This window comes from Camelus ferus, chromosome 4 (assembly GCF_009834535.1).
Source record: "Camelus ferus isolate YT-003-E chromosome 4, BCGSAC_Cfer_1.0, whole genome shotgun sequence".
NCBI classification, from domain to species: Eukaryota; Metazoa; Chordata; class Mammalia; order Artiodactyla; family Camelidae; genus Camelus; species Camelus ferus.
In genome coordinates, this window is record NC_045699.1 from 64,435,206 (window position 1) to 64,450,232 (window position 15,027).

Below are 15,027 nucleotides of genomic sequence, written 5' to 3' on the forward strand. Positions count from 1 at the left end.
AGACCTTTTTTTAAGAACAGTTTCTGACAAACAGGAGGTACTCAGTAAATATTTGTTAGACAAATGGAAAAGTTCCTGCCACGTAGTAGGTACTCAGCAAACATGTGCTGGATGAACGGAATGCCAATGAAACGGTTACTCATTAAACTGATGCAAAACACACAAGCTTTCTATCTTCTACATATTTTTTAAACACAAAGGATTTTCTTTGTCAAGTCACCAAGCAATCAGCTCTAGAGGATCTCATTATGCCTTTCTTACGTTCTTTGAAGAAGTCGAACTTTAGCACAGGTTAGATATGTGATGACTCATGAAAAAGATCTTGTTAATGATGCAGGAATTCAATACACTGCATCCCAACTAGATTTGAGGGTTTTTTCTCAAACTCGAGATGCCCTTTGAAAGCAAAAGTATAAACAACAAGGAGCGTGGGCTGCCTTTAAGTCTAGCACAGATTAGTCAACCAGATGTTTGTATCTGTGTATCATTGTATTAAAACGGAGAAAATAACTAAGAAACCATGGGTAATAATAGTAGGTACAAATGTATTGGCTTAGAGATTAAAGATATTTTAGGGCTGTGCTTATTCTTTGAAGTTCAATAAAGGCAACAAGGAAAATGATTAGGATTTCCTCATAACAATAATAAGAATCACTTACTAATACGCAATTACTGAACACATTCCAGACACTGTGCTAAGTGCTTTACACAGATTATCTGGTCCTTTCACATCAGAATGTTATATACCATAAAATTTGGATAACATTTTCAAATGGCAAATTCTTAGAACTTGCAAAATAAAAAAAGGCATCAAAATCTATGACAAAGTTCATAGCCTTATGAAATCATGAAAGCTAGCTCAGAAATTCAGACTCAAGGAAGAAGCTGACTTTTAGTCCAATTCTAGTCAGACAGCTATATCTTAGATGACTTTCAGACTTCAGACTCCTCTGCTGCAGCCTCTCTCTACCTGCAGGCTTTTGCCCGGGCTGCATTCTCTACAGACAAGGCCCTTCCACCCTAACTATCCATACTTTTGGAATGGCTCAGGCATCATCACTTTACCTTTAAGAAAACTTCCACAATAATTCCAAGTCGAATTATTCTTTTTTCTGTGTTCTAATAACACTTGGAAGACAACTCCATTATAGTACCTTTCAGATGATATGATATCTGTTTATGTCTCCCAGACAACACTGGGAGACCCTGAGGCAGGGAGTGTATCTAGTTCATTTTCATTAGCTATGCCAATTGGCCTGGTGTTTGCCACACAGAAGAGATATAATTTTTGAATGAACAAATAAATGACTTATTTATTTAGATTTATTTATTTTTAAAAGTTGTTTTTCCTAGTCCATAATTTTTTTAAAATTGAGACATAATTTACCCTTCTAAGGTGTACAATTCAGTGATTTCTGGTCTATTCCCAAGGTTGTACAACCACCACCACTATCTTTTTCTGAAACAGTTTCATCACCCCCTGAAAGAAACCTGTACTCATTAACATTCACTCGCCATCCTCTTGTTTTCCCAGTCCCAGCCCTTAGCAACCACTAATCTACTTTCTGTCTTCTAAGGATTTGCCTATTCTGGACACTTACATAAACAATCCTACAATATGCTGCCTTTGTAACTAGCTTCTTTAATTTAACATTATGTTTTCAAGGTTCATCCACATTGCAGTATATACTAGTACCTTACTCTTACGGCTGAGTAACATTTCATTATAGGAATATGAAATGGTTTTACAATATTACCTTGCCAAAAACCTTCAAAAGCTCATTTCCTAAACATATTTAACACAAGGTCTCCATAATTGGGTCCCGATCTACCTATCTAATCTTATTTAACCAGTCCCTAACATAAACTTTCAGTTCTAAAAGGCTGATCTCAATATTCTATACAATTACTAATAAACTTGATCCATGTTCTCCTGTTTGTTTTTCTGAAATCTCCTTCCCATAGTTCTCCCAGGAATATAAAATTTTCCTGTTCTTTGATCCAACTCCAGTATTTCTTCATATATGTAAATACTGTCTTCCCAACTATGTCATCATAAGTTTCTTAAAGGTATGGATATCTTATACACAGCATGTATTTTCAAGAATGCCAAGAACAGAGCTCAGAATGAGTGTGTAAGTAACACCTGCTAACTAGACAACGTTCTCTGATACATCATCTCTAAGATCTCTCTGAGGGAAAATTCTAAGAATCCTTTAATAAACAAATTTCACTACCATATGCTAATTACAGAAATAAGGAATACAAATGCTTACCTACACATTTATTATGTGAAATCACTAGCAATTTACTGTGTGCCTACCATAATGCTCTTCTCTCTAAGGCATATAATAGATATTGACAGACTACTTATGAGTAACAAAATCTGAGCATGTTTTAACTCATAGTTTAAGACCGGGAGAGAATAACAAAGCATGAGATTTTAGACATACTAGTAACTTTTCAGTTAATCTGAAAGTTTTAAAACTTTTTTCTTAAAGCACCGAAACCTTTTTGCCAAATTAAATCTTATGCTGAGCTGCAACAACAGTAATGGTAATGATAATAATGGTAGTAACAATAATGATATAACAGCAGATATTTAGTGAGTGCTATGTGGCAGGTACTGTTGTTCAAAGCACACTGCAACATTACCTCATTTAACCCTCACAATCAACACATTAAGTAGGTAGGTACTACTATTATATTAACCTTATGGATGAGTAAGCTGAGGAAGGCATAAATACCTGGCCAGAGATCAAACAGGGACGCGTGAGCCAGAATTTGAACCCAGAGAGTCTGGCTTCAAAGATTTCCCTCTAAACACCTACACAGCATTACAAAGCATAAAGTGGAACTGTTCTCATTGAAACGGGCTGGATGCTCAAGCATCTCACCTGCTTAGGTTTCTACTTAGTTCCTTTCTGGCACCACTATGGCCTCAATCCTAAAGTTCAAGGAAATAAGGTGTGAAAAACTCAATTCTGGTCCAACTTGATCAGTTTATAGTTGAAGGGAAAAAAAAAAAAAATCCAGAGCTGAAACGACTTTCCAAGGTCACAGAGCTATCCAATCACTGAGCCAGGCCTAGAACTCAAAGTTTTTGGCATGTAGTGCTTTTTCTACTACATGAAACATTCTGTGTAAAAATCCTGATTAACTGCTTTTCCTCAGGATAAATAAAAATACTCAGGCGTCTATAAAAAAGCTAAGTAACTCCGTTAAACATTTTTACCTAATACTCACTTGTCAGTTACAGACTCTGTGGAAGGCCCAGCAGCATTCTGACCGTTAGTGCCAACCTTGCCCACTTTCTTCACGGTCTCCAGGGCCCTTAATGTGCTGTCAGTGCTACGAGGGATTAGTTGGGAAACACTGTTTTCTGCATTTGAAATTCCATTTGTACTTGGAACAATTTTCCCCGTTGTTTCAGTGCTTCCTATGACAGAAATGACATTTCCGGCTGTGGTTGTGACAGTGTTGTTTACACCAACTTTATTTAGAAGAGGAAATGTTCTTACAGTTGCGTTGATCTTTTTGTTCCTTAATCGATACCTGTTTCAAAAACAACCATGATATCAGTGAGTATTTCAATAAATCTTACCCTGAAGTTAAAAAAGGGCGAGGGGGAGGGGGGATGGGAAAAGATTTTAAAAAGAGGCACTGTTTTGAAAAAGTTTCTTCAGCTAAATATCAAATACAGTCTACATCAAACTCTGCCATGACAGCAGCCACATGAAAATATATCTGCCATATACATATATATACAACACTTGTATATGTGGGCACATAATTAATATAGCAAGCAAAGTATACATGTATTCAAAGAAGCATTTTGAGGGAATGGGAAGAGATCCTTTTGAAAATTCTGTATAATTGGAATACATACTACACTACGTAAAAATGAAAGCAACCATGACAAATTTAGTTGGGAATGTAGAATGAAGAGAAAAGGTATGAAAGAGTTGAAAGAATTCTGTTGTTACCAAATCGCTACAATATCATATAATTTTAAAGAAATAAAAAAAACTCAAAACTCAGTCTTAAACAAACATTACACCAAAATATAGAAATTTTAGTATTTTATTTTTCAGATTAGTTTATGACTAAAGTAAAAGGTATTTGGATTAAAGATTTTTCTGATATTAAATTTGGGGTTTTATTTATGGTGGTCGGATGTAATACTCTAATATATGAAGCTATTTGATCTTGGATTCCATTTAAGAAAATTTATTTCCACTCGTACAACAAAAATTTCATTAGAATGTAGTCCTAGTCAATGTTCCCTCCAATTGTTTAAAGTGGTAAATAACCATGTTACATGAATAGAAAGATGACTACACACATTTGGGGTCATAATTACATATACCTAAATTAGTCGGATATTAATGTTATACACAAACATATGGTAATTAAATACAAATAGTGTTAATGATGAGCAATGCCTTCACAATAGTTTCCCTTTTACTCCTTCAGTATCTATAAACAGCTTCATTGTTCGCTCCTTCTCCCTACTCTCTCATACACATACATTTACACACAATGACAGAAGCAGCCAAGCTCAGTAAAGACAGGTGTACCCAGATCAGTCTGGCTAAAGGTGGACTGACAGAATATTAAGTTAAAAAAACAAACAAACCTAAAACACCAACAATAAATAGGTTACAACCAGTTTATGTATGTCATCTTGTAGATGCCTGGAAACCAATGATTACTTCCTGAAGACGGAGGTTATGAGCAGTCCTATAGTTTAGAAAGGCAGTCTGGTGGCTGGAGGGGCCTGTGCTTTCCTAGACACGCTGCTCTGAAACGTGCCCTTCATTTTTCACCTCAAAGGTTCTGGCACAAAATGCCAAGCTGCTCCTTGCTTCTCACTCTCAAAGGACAAATCTCAGATAACCTTAAGATTGCTTTGGCAGGCAAAAAATAAAGTTTTCATTGTGAGTCTCTTAAAAGAGAGGAGGTATGAGAAGTAAAATCTTAACCAAGAGAGGTAAAGTAAGAGACAAATGAGGATACATACTGGACTTCTAGCATCTAGGCAGCTAAAAACTTGGATTTGGAATCTGGACCTCACAGTTGAAAAAGCCAATTACTTTCTAGTCTATTCAAATCATCCATGAGCTCCCTCAAGTATTCGCGCCGTGCCTCACCCAGCTTAGAATCCATTTTCTACCATTAATTCCTCTCTTGTAAATACCTTTAACTCCCTTGGCCCCATTACTCTGTTGAACTCACGAGGTAAAACCCAAGTTCAGTTCATTACTTATTCTCTTATTTGGTGCCTGCTCCCAAGTAGCTGAATGTTGCCGGAAAAATCATGCAATCATGCCGACTAGATTCCCTTCAAATTTACGATCAATTATTTTAAATGGCTAAGCAATACATTACTACACTTCTCTGCTAAATTCACTTCCCTATCTCTAACATCCTCCTTTCCATTCTCCATGGTCCCTCCATAGCTGATGACATTGTCTCCCACTTAACAGAGAAAACAGACGACACCAGAGAATTACTTACTTTCCCACTACCAATTCCAACAAGCTTCCTGCTTCTGTAACTATACACTCCTCCTAAAATAAGGGATGAAGAGTTCCCGTTCCTAACTCAAGCCAATCTTGCCACTTGGGTTCCACAGAAGGCCAGTCTCTCATCTTGAGCCCCAGGTCCCAAGCCCATCTGCCTCCTCAAAGACTTTACTCCTGTGATTATCTTTTCTTCTCTAGTGCACTATCACGTCCCTCAGGTGTCTGCTTAAATGTCATAGGATCCCTTTCAGACAATCTTATCTAAAATATCTCCCCTTTCCCAATCATTCTCTTTCTCTTATTTTTCTTCATAGTGCCAATAGGTACCAGATATTATGTTTTCTATTTATTTGCTTTATGTTGATCTCTACTATAATGTAAGCCCCAAGACAGCAAGGATTCTGCCTTTCTTATTCACTTCTCTATCTTTAGCATAGTGCCTGGTGCGTGCTAGGTGTTCCATAAGTATTTGTTACATGAATGTGGAATAAGCCTCAAACTTCATATGGTCAAGAGAATACTGATTTTCTACCCTCAAGCATTTCCTATCTCAGTAAGAGGCAGTCCTTAGTTACACAGGCCCCAAACCCTGGAGTCATCCTTGATTCTTCTCTTTTTTTTTCCATCCCCTACATTCAATCTATCAGCCTTACCAGCTCTACTTCCAAAATATACCCCAGATCTGACTACGTTTCATCATCTCCATTCCTATAGTTGGACCAAACTACCAATCTCATGCCTGGACCACTCCATCATGCTAGACAGACACTAGTGATATTTCTAAGACAAAAATCTCATTGTTCTATCTGAATAAAACCCTATAAAGGCTTCCAAAATAAAATCCAATTTCCTTGCGAGGGTCCACCAACCCAGTATGATCTGGCCTTGCCTAATCTCTCCAACTGTACATTTGCCATTCTCCCCATTCTCCATCTTCTAGGCACACTGGTCTTCTAGTTCCTGAATATGCCAAGCTTGTTTCCACCTCAGACTTTAATAGCATTTTTATCAATAACTGAAATTGTTTTTTTACATGTTTTTGTTGTTGTTGTTGAACTGCGATTTTATTATGTCATGGTAATATGAAGGCTCTCCATGTTTTTACATGTTTATCGTTCCTCTTTCCCAACTAGAAGCGCCTAAAAAAGTACCTAGCACTTAACAACCATTTTTATAAATATTTGTTGAGCTGGTTGATGCCAGGCTTTTGACACTCTCCAGAACACAGCAATTCCTGGGAACAGGATTCCAATACCCTACATTCTAAAATATATTCACATAAATATTCTTAAAAGAGATTTTGGGCATTTACATTTTGTTTGGTTAGAGATGTACAGTAGAGAAAGCAGGCTGGTAAAATTATTTAAGTCAAACAAACATTTGCTGAACTCCTCCTGGTGCATTATGTGAGCTAAGACAAAGACGCCACCCTCAAAAAGTTCAGTTGGGTAGCAATATGTATTTTTTAAACCAACAGGATAATGACATCTTCTACTTCTTGAATCCTTTGTATTACCCTGTTTTTCTTTCTTCTTCTTTTATTTAACAGTGTGAAGCTGGTTGGAAATACAAACTGTAGATTATTTCCTTTTTCAACACAAATATCCCGAGTTCACATGTCAGATGCTTGCTAGTGCAGAAAATATAAAGATGAATAACCCATAGAATAAATAAAGTCCAGTGAAAACACACACATGTAAATAAACAATTGCAATACAGTAAGAGAAATGCTAGTTATAAAGTTACCATGTACAGAGTGCTACAGCAGCACAGTGCAGCAGGCACCCAGCATGGCCTGGGAAGTCAGGGACGTTTTCAGAAGGAAGATGATACCTGAGTATAATTAGAAACAGGAGCTCTCCCAACAGAAAAGAGGACAGCACACGATATAGAGTAAAAAAAAAAACACGTACAAGGGAAAGAATAAAGAATCTGTACAGTAGTAAACAGTGATTAACTGGATGTACCTTAAAAACAATAAAGAATGCAAAAGCTGGAGTAAGGCTGGAAAGCTAGACAGGGCCCAGAACCTGTCATATACGGAGGAACCGATTAACAGATTAAAGCAGCAGACAAGATTAGACACTTATTTGCAAATGAAAATCCTAGTTGAGACGTAGGGAGATGCCTGGTTAAAAAAAAAAAAACCCACATAGCAGTAAAATGGACAAACTGAGTAAATACACGTGAAACACTAAACACTGTACCTGGCACAAAATTTGACCAATTAATTTGGCTGCTATTATTATTATTATTATTATTATTATTATTATTATTATTATTATTATTATTATTATTATTATATTTTACTACCACTATTATCAGTGTAGGCAAGAGACAATGACGTTCTAAAATAGGAACTGGATAGACTGGATTAAGATGGCAGAGTAGAAATATCTTGAGCACACCTCTTCTCATGAACACAACAAAATCACAACTAACTGCTGAACAACCATCAATAAAAAAGACTGGAACCTACCAAAAAAAGGTCTTCTACATCTAAAGACATAAAGAAGGAACCACAGCGAGATGGTAAGAGGGGTGCACTTGTGATATAATTAAATCCCATACTCCCCTGGTGCACAACCCACAAACTGGAACTTGAGATGGAGAGTAGGAGTCCAACTTGAAGATAAAAGCTTTATTTTAACTAAAAAGCTCTATTTCAGGTATGGACAAGATGAAAATATCTCCTAGAGTCTCAAAAATCATCTTAATGTAAAACTCTGTATACTGAGCTGCTGAGTGAGACTAGATGCCAACAGCATCTTTTTTCCTTAGAACTCCTGCAGTCTCTCTAGGCTCCACCAGTCCGGCAGGGCGGGTGGAGTTGGGGATGGGGGGGAACAACTGAGAAGGAGCAGGTTTCTGCTCTTCTTTTTAATGCACACACATTTATCTTCTATCACATTGCTGCTGCTATAGAGCTCATTATGTGCAGGGTCCAGTGTTTGCCACTGAGAGGAGACAATAAACAAGACGGATATAGTCCATGGAACTTACACTTCAGTAAGGTAGACAATCATTCAATAAATAGATCAGGGGTCAGCAAGTTATTGCCTGTGGGTCAAAGCTGCCTGTTTGTAAATAAAGTTTATTGCCATGCCCATTTTATGCACTGTCTATGGTGACTTTTTTGCTACAATGGCAGAGTTGAATGGTTGTGGACAGATATCATTGAATGGTCCACCAAGCTGAAGATACTATCTGCATCTTTACAGAAAAATTTATCAACCTCTAACACAGACCCATAAGTTAGTTACAGTGTTCATAGGTGTGACAAAAAAAAAATCTGGTTTAGTACGAAATACTGGGGGGATTCCTCCAAAAAAGTGAAGGATGAGCTGGACACAGGAAAAGCTCCAAAGGCAGAGCCAGAAGGAACAGCATACATAAAAGACCTGAGGCAGAAAGGAGCACAGTACATTCCAGGCTCTGACAGAAGGTCAATGTGGCTTAACTATAGAGTAAACTTAGGGAGTGTTGTGAGATGAGATCAAAAAGGTAGGAACAGATTAGATGACGCAGGGTCTTGCAGGCCACAATCTAGAATTTATATCTTTATCCATAGGGTAATGAGAAACTACCTAAAGGGGGAGGTAATTAGGTTTATTTGTTTGTTTATTTTTAGAGGAGATACTGGGGATTGAACCCAGGATCTCATGCATGCTAAGTGTACGCTCTACCACTTGAGCTATACCCTCCCCGCCTCATTATCTCCAATGAGCCTTACGTGCAAAGTTCTCCTTGCTTTGTGGGGGATAATGGAGTTGGGGGTGGGCAACCATAGCTGTAAGAAGACTAGTTAGGAGGCAATGGTGGATCAAGAAACACACAGGAAGCTGAACTGACAGAACTTGGTGACTAAGTCAAACAGGTGAAAGAAAGCTGACAAAGATGTTTCCTATAACATGGCATGTATAACTGGCTGGACAGTATACACTTGCGGAGAGCAGAATTGAAGGTAAAAGAGAAGATTATGAGAGGAAAAAATTAGCTCAAATTGGGTTTAAAGTGTCTAAAAACAAAAGAGAGATGTCTATTAAGAGTTGATATACAGGCCAGTTATTCAACAGAAAGACTGGGATCAATTTTTTGGTGAGATCTCAATGATCAATGTTTTGGTTAAAAAACAAAACAACAGAAACTTGGGCAATACATATTATAGCTCATATCCATTTACTTTTAGGCCTGGGGTAAATGAACAGAGAAAAAGAGATTACTCATAGAACAAGAGAAGGATAAAAGAAGACCAAAAAAATGTTTAAAGAAACCCCAAAAGCCATGAAAAGAAAATGTATCTGGCTTCACAATTTTACCTGGGACTCAGCTATTACCTTCAATGGAACCTGAGAAAATAAGCCTACACATAGGAGTATTTTCATTCTGCATAGGTGCTTAGCACCTACACAGCTATACAATGGCCTAAAATATAACCCCTGAAAAAGGTTCTGAGCCACTTTTTATGTTAATCTTGCTCTCAGAGGCAACAAGGTGTAGTTTCAAAAGAAAAGATTATTTTGCAATCTAACTAATTCTACAATGTAAACTTAACTACATCTTTGAAACTCATCACAAACTTTAAGACTCTAAATAACACTTTCATAATGACCAAAAATTAAACCCAAATAAAAGAGAATTCTCCTAACTTACTTTTCAAGCTCTTCCTGAGAATGGGCAAAAGTACAATTTGTTCCTCGTGGACACCCTCCTTGCTGTCGCAGATCTCGGCACATGCTAGTCTTATATTTGCTGTTTGGCTGAGGCTACAAAAAAGAAAATCAATGTGTGGAAAAGTGCAGAGTCCAGTTGTCATTCACTCCCGGGACTTTAGGAGTTTGTATTTACACTTTTAATTCTTTTTCACATTAGGTAAGTAATTCATGTGCTGACACAACTACCACTGCATTATTTCCTGTTTTGAGTTATTTGGCCTAACCCTGAGACGACATTTTAGACAATCCTTCTCAGGATTATCTGAAACTGTCCAAATGTTATCTTACTTATTTGCCAGGCAACAAAATGCCCATGAAAATAAAAGATTTTCTCATCAATTCATTGGTGCCTTAAAATTATGATACCAAAATCAAACAAACAATTTCAAAAAGCATTTAAAAAGCCATAAGCTTTGTCCATATAAATTTCCCCAGGAAAGGTAGCACACAATTTACCCGGAAAGTTAAAAATTAAGAAATACCAATTCATGTGTTAACTTGAAGATATAATTTTCTTTTAAGGCTTGTAGCTGTTTAAGTTCATACAAATAATGAGACAAAATATAAAAACCTCATCATAACTAACTATTATTATTTGCATGAAAATCTATGTTACTGTTACTTCTGTGACCTTAATAAAAATGAAACATTTATCTTTCAGTTAATATTTGAATATATAATGTTGTCTAACAGAATAAGGACAGAAGAGTGGAAAGATCATTTTGAAGAAGATCTGATCCCAGTTCTGTCACTTATTGCCACCGTGACCTTAGATATGTTATTTAACCTCTTTAAACTTCAGCTTAGGGATAGCAATTGTCTTCCAGGTAGCTGTGAGGATTAGAAATAATATATCTAAAATACCAAACATAAGGACTGGCTCGTAGTAACTTCATAAACGGACATTACTATTAGAATAAAGGATTTTACCTTAAATAACTCCTTCAAGAGTAAACTGAAAGTATTTTATTTATTTAATTCCATACATACACAAATAGGAATCCATTTATACGACAGAAAAGGAGAAAAAATCAACAATTTCCCACAGTAGGAAAAAAAAGACAAAATGTTTAGAAGGAATCAATGATCTATTGATTGGTCAAAAAAACTTGCAGTGAACTCGTTTTCAAGATAATCCCCAAACTGTTGCTGCTCTATGAATTATTTATCAGGTGCACTAAAACTTGAGTTTCTCCCAAAAGGCAGAGACAATAAAAACTTGTGAAAGTAGAGTCATATAAGAAGTCCATTAATCAAACAGCTTGATAAGATGTTCAAGATGAACCTTAGAAATAAGAGCAGTCAGAAGTGCAGTCAGTGTGCTTACCTGAGGTGTCTCATGGCCTTTTCTACTATAATTTTGTATGAAGTCCACAAGGCCATGAACCACTGTCTTGACAGCTACCATTGCATTTTCTAGCTGCTCCCAAGTTGGTGAAACAGCATCTAAAATAAGCCACCAAGGGGATGGGATAGGGAGGAGAATTTGTTAGCAGTGAATCTCTTGTCTTATTTACCTCAAAGATAGAAAAAGTATAAGCAATTATTTCCCCACATACCTGGATTAGGGTCTATGTTTGCAAGAAGCTCTAAATGAGGCCTCAGTCTATTTAAGTTAGCTGGGTCACCTGTTCGTTGCAAAACAATTGTCAATTCCTGAACACTCTTTGCAAATGATTCTGGAGACTGCAGCTAACACAAAAAGAAAACAGAATGATTTTTATTCTGGTTCTTATGACACATCTATATTCACATGCTTTCAGTCAGTCAATATACTGAACAGGTTTTCAAGTGTCTTCAGATTCCACAGTAGGAGTATCAGTGATGAATTAAACTTTCACCTCAGAATCTGCCCTATGAAATTCATCATTAGACACTTAGAAAACTTATTTATAGGCTGTATTAGCTATCTGGTGTCACAATACAGATAAATGGCAGACTCTGTAAACCAGGCTGCTCTTATATTAATATCCTACACTATCTGTGTGCTAATACCCTGTTCCCTCCCTTAGTTTATCTTCAGATTTAGAAAATAATAGAAAGGTATTTATAAGAGTCTTGTATTTAAAAACAGGAATCTCCAACCGATTGTCTCTTTAGTCCCTTCAGAAGATTTAAATACCTAAAAAAATTCTTTTTAATTATTATTTTTTTAATGGAGGTACTGGGGACTGAACCCAGGACCTCCTGCATGCTAGGCATGCACTCTACCACTGAGCTATACCCACCCACCAAGCACTCTAGAATGTAACAGCAATAATATAAAATCAGCATCATTAATTGCACAAACCTTATCGATGATAGACTGCATGTGTGATTTATGCGCCAAGTCACCATACAGAAGTGAGGACCACTGCTCAGGGGAAATACGGAGTCCAGCTTCCATAGCAATGTGAACAATCTGGGCATCATGTTCTCTGCGTAATGCCTCATAACTCCGAAATTCCTCCTTTAGCTGCATCAGGGAAGAGTCTTCATCCCTTTTGGTAACCTAGAAAATAGAAAAAAGAAGAAAAAAAATCAGAATTGCTCTGCCCTCCCTCCTCCCTCAACCAGCTTTCTCTCTCTCTCTCTTTTTTTTTTTTGGATTGGGGAGGGGGAATGTATTGCATGTCAGATACTACACAAAGAAGGTGCAATGAAAATAATGTCCTTAGCATAAATTCTTTTTGGAACAAAGCAGAATTTACGTAACTCAATATATAGTTCTGCTTTCCTTCAATGAGTTCAGTGGCTGGTAGGAAAGAAACTTGTAAACAGAAAATCATAGTAGAAATGCTATTATAAGGCTCTATGGCAACGTAAAGTTAAGGCAATTAAATCTAACAGGTGGGGGAGGGAAGGGTGAGTATCAGAGAAGGCTTCCTCCAGGAGAAAGCTACATGAACTGAGTCTTCAAGAATGAACAGGAGTTCCCCAGGCAAAGTACAGTGAGGAGTAAAATTCTAAAAAGAGTGGCAAGTGGTAAAACAGAAACACGCAAGAGCAGAGCACATAGAATTAAAAGCTAAGATGCCGGCTGGAGAAGAATCATAGAGGGTGTTGTATATGGTGAGAAATTTGGGTACAGGCATAACTCGTTTTATTCCACTTAATTTATTGTGCTTCACAGATATGTACTGTGTTTTTTACAAACTGAAGGTCTGTGGCAACTCTGTGTCAAGCAAGTCTATTGGCACCATTTTTCCAACAGCATTACTCACTTCAAGTCTCTGTGTCACATTTTGGTTAATTCCCAAAATATTTCAAACTTCTTCATTATGATTACATTTGTTGTGGTGATCTGTGATCAGTGATATTTGATGTTACTATTGTTATTTTGGGGTACCACGAACTACACACATATAGGACAGTGAACTTAATCGATAAATGTGTGTGTTCTGACTGTTCCACTAACTGGCATTCCCCCCATCTCTTCCTCTCCTCAGGTCTTCCTAATTCCTGAGACACAACAATCTTGAAATTAGGCCAGTTAGCAACCCCACAATATCCTCTAAGTATTCAAGAGAAAGGAAGAGTCACACATCTCTCACTATGAATTAAAAGCTAGAAATAATTAAGCTTAGGGAGAAAGGTGTGTTCAAAGCTAAGATAGGCTGAAACCTATGCCTCTTGTACTAAACAGCTAACCGAGGGGTGAATGCAAAGAAGTTCTTGCGGGAAACTGAAAGTGCAACTCCAGTGAATACACAAATGGTAAGAATGCAAAATAGCCTTATTGCTAATACAGAGAAAGTTTTGGTGGTCTGGATAGAAGATCAAACCAGGCCCAGCATTCCCTTAAACCAAAGCCTAATTTAGAGCAAGGCCCTACCATGTCTCAATTCTAAGAAGTCTGAGAGAGATTAAGAAGTTGCAGAAGAAAAGTTTGAAGCTAGCAGAGGTTGGTTCATGAGGTTTAAGGAAAGAAGCCGGCTCCATAACATAAAAATGCAAAATGAAGCCCCAAGTGGTAATGCAGAAACTCCAATAAGTTATTCAAAAGATTAGCTAAGATAATTAATGCAGGTGGCTATCCTAAAGAACAGATTTTCAGTGCAGATGAAACAGCCCCATATTGGAAGAAGATGACATCTAGGATTTTCACAGCTGGAAAGGAGAAGTCAGTGCCTGTCTTCAAAGTACAGACTGACTCTCTTGCAGGGGATAATGGAGCTAGTGACTTTAAATTGAAGCCAATCCTCCTTTACCATTCCAAAAATCCTAGGGCCCTTAAGAACTATGCTAAATCTACTCTGCCTTTGCTCTAGAAATAGAACAACAAAGCCCAAATGACAGCACATCTGTTTACAATATGGTTCACTGGATATTTTAAGCCCACTGTTGAAACCTGCAGTTTAGAAAGAAAAGATTCCTTTCAAAATATTACTGTTCATTGACAGTGCACCTGGTCACCCAAGAGCTCTGACGGAGACATACAACGAGATTAATGTTGTTTTCAGGCCTGCCAACACAATATCCGTTCTGCATGCAGCCCATGGATCAAGGAGTAGTTCTAACTTTCAAGTCTTATTATTTAAGAGATACATTCTGTAAAGCTATAGCTACCACAGACAGTAACTCCTCTGATGGACCTGTGCAAACTGAACTGAAAACCTCTCAGAAAGGACTCGCCGTTCTAGATTGCACTAAGAACACTTGTGATTCACAGGAAGAGGTTAAAATATCAACAGTAACAGGAATTTTAACCCTCCTGGATGACTTTGAAGGGGTCAAGATTTCAGTGGAAGAAGTAACTGCAGATGTGGTAGAAACAGCAAGAGAACTAGAATTAGAAATGGAGC

The 15,027-nt window shown here is 37.3% G+C and overlaps 1 protein-coding gene and 1 non-coding gene across 3 annotated transcripts in view; both read right to left on the reverse strand.

Annotated features, from left to right (window-relative positions):
• Nucleotides 1-15,027, reverse strand: part of RC3H2 (ring finger and CCCH-type domains 2) — a 47,977-nt gene that overhangs the window by 12,090 nt on the left and 20,860 nt on the right. For both annotated transcript variants that reach the window (XM_032478370.1, XM_032478371.1), the window contains exons 6-10: nucleotides 12,534-12,734; nucleotides 11,803-11,935; nucleotides 11,571-11,689; nucleotides 10,182-10,294; nucleotides 3,247-3,555 (exon numbers count right to left, since the gene is read on the reverse strand). In XM_032478370.1, coding sequence (XP_032334261.1) covers nucleotides 3,247-3,555; nucleotides 10,182-10,294; nucleotides 11,571-11,689; nucleotides 11,803-11,935; nucleotides 12,534-12,734 — 875 coding nt within the window. The remainder of the gene's footprint in view (nucleotides 1-3,246; nucleotides 3,556-10,181; nucleotides 10,295-11,570; nucleotides 11,690-11,802; nucleotides 11,936-12,533; nucleotides 12,735-15,027) is intronic.
• LOC116663403 lies at nucleotides 12,025-12,135 on the reverse strand. Its single transcript, XR_004319654.1, has one exon. It is a non-coding gene; the product is annotated as a small nucleolar RNA SNORD90 (small nucleolar RNA).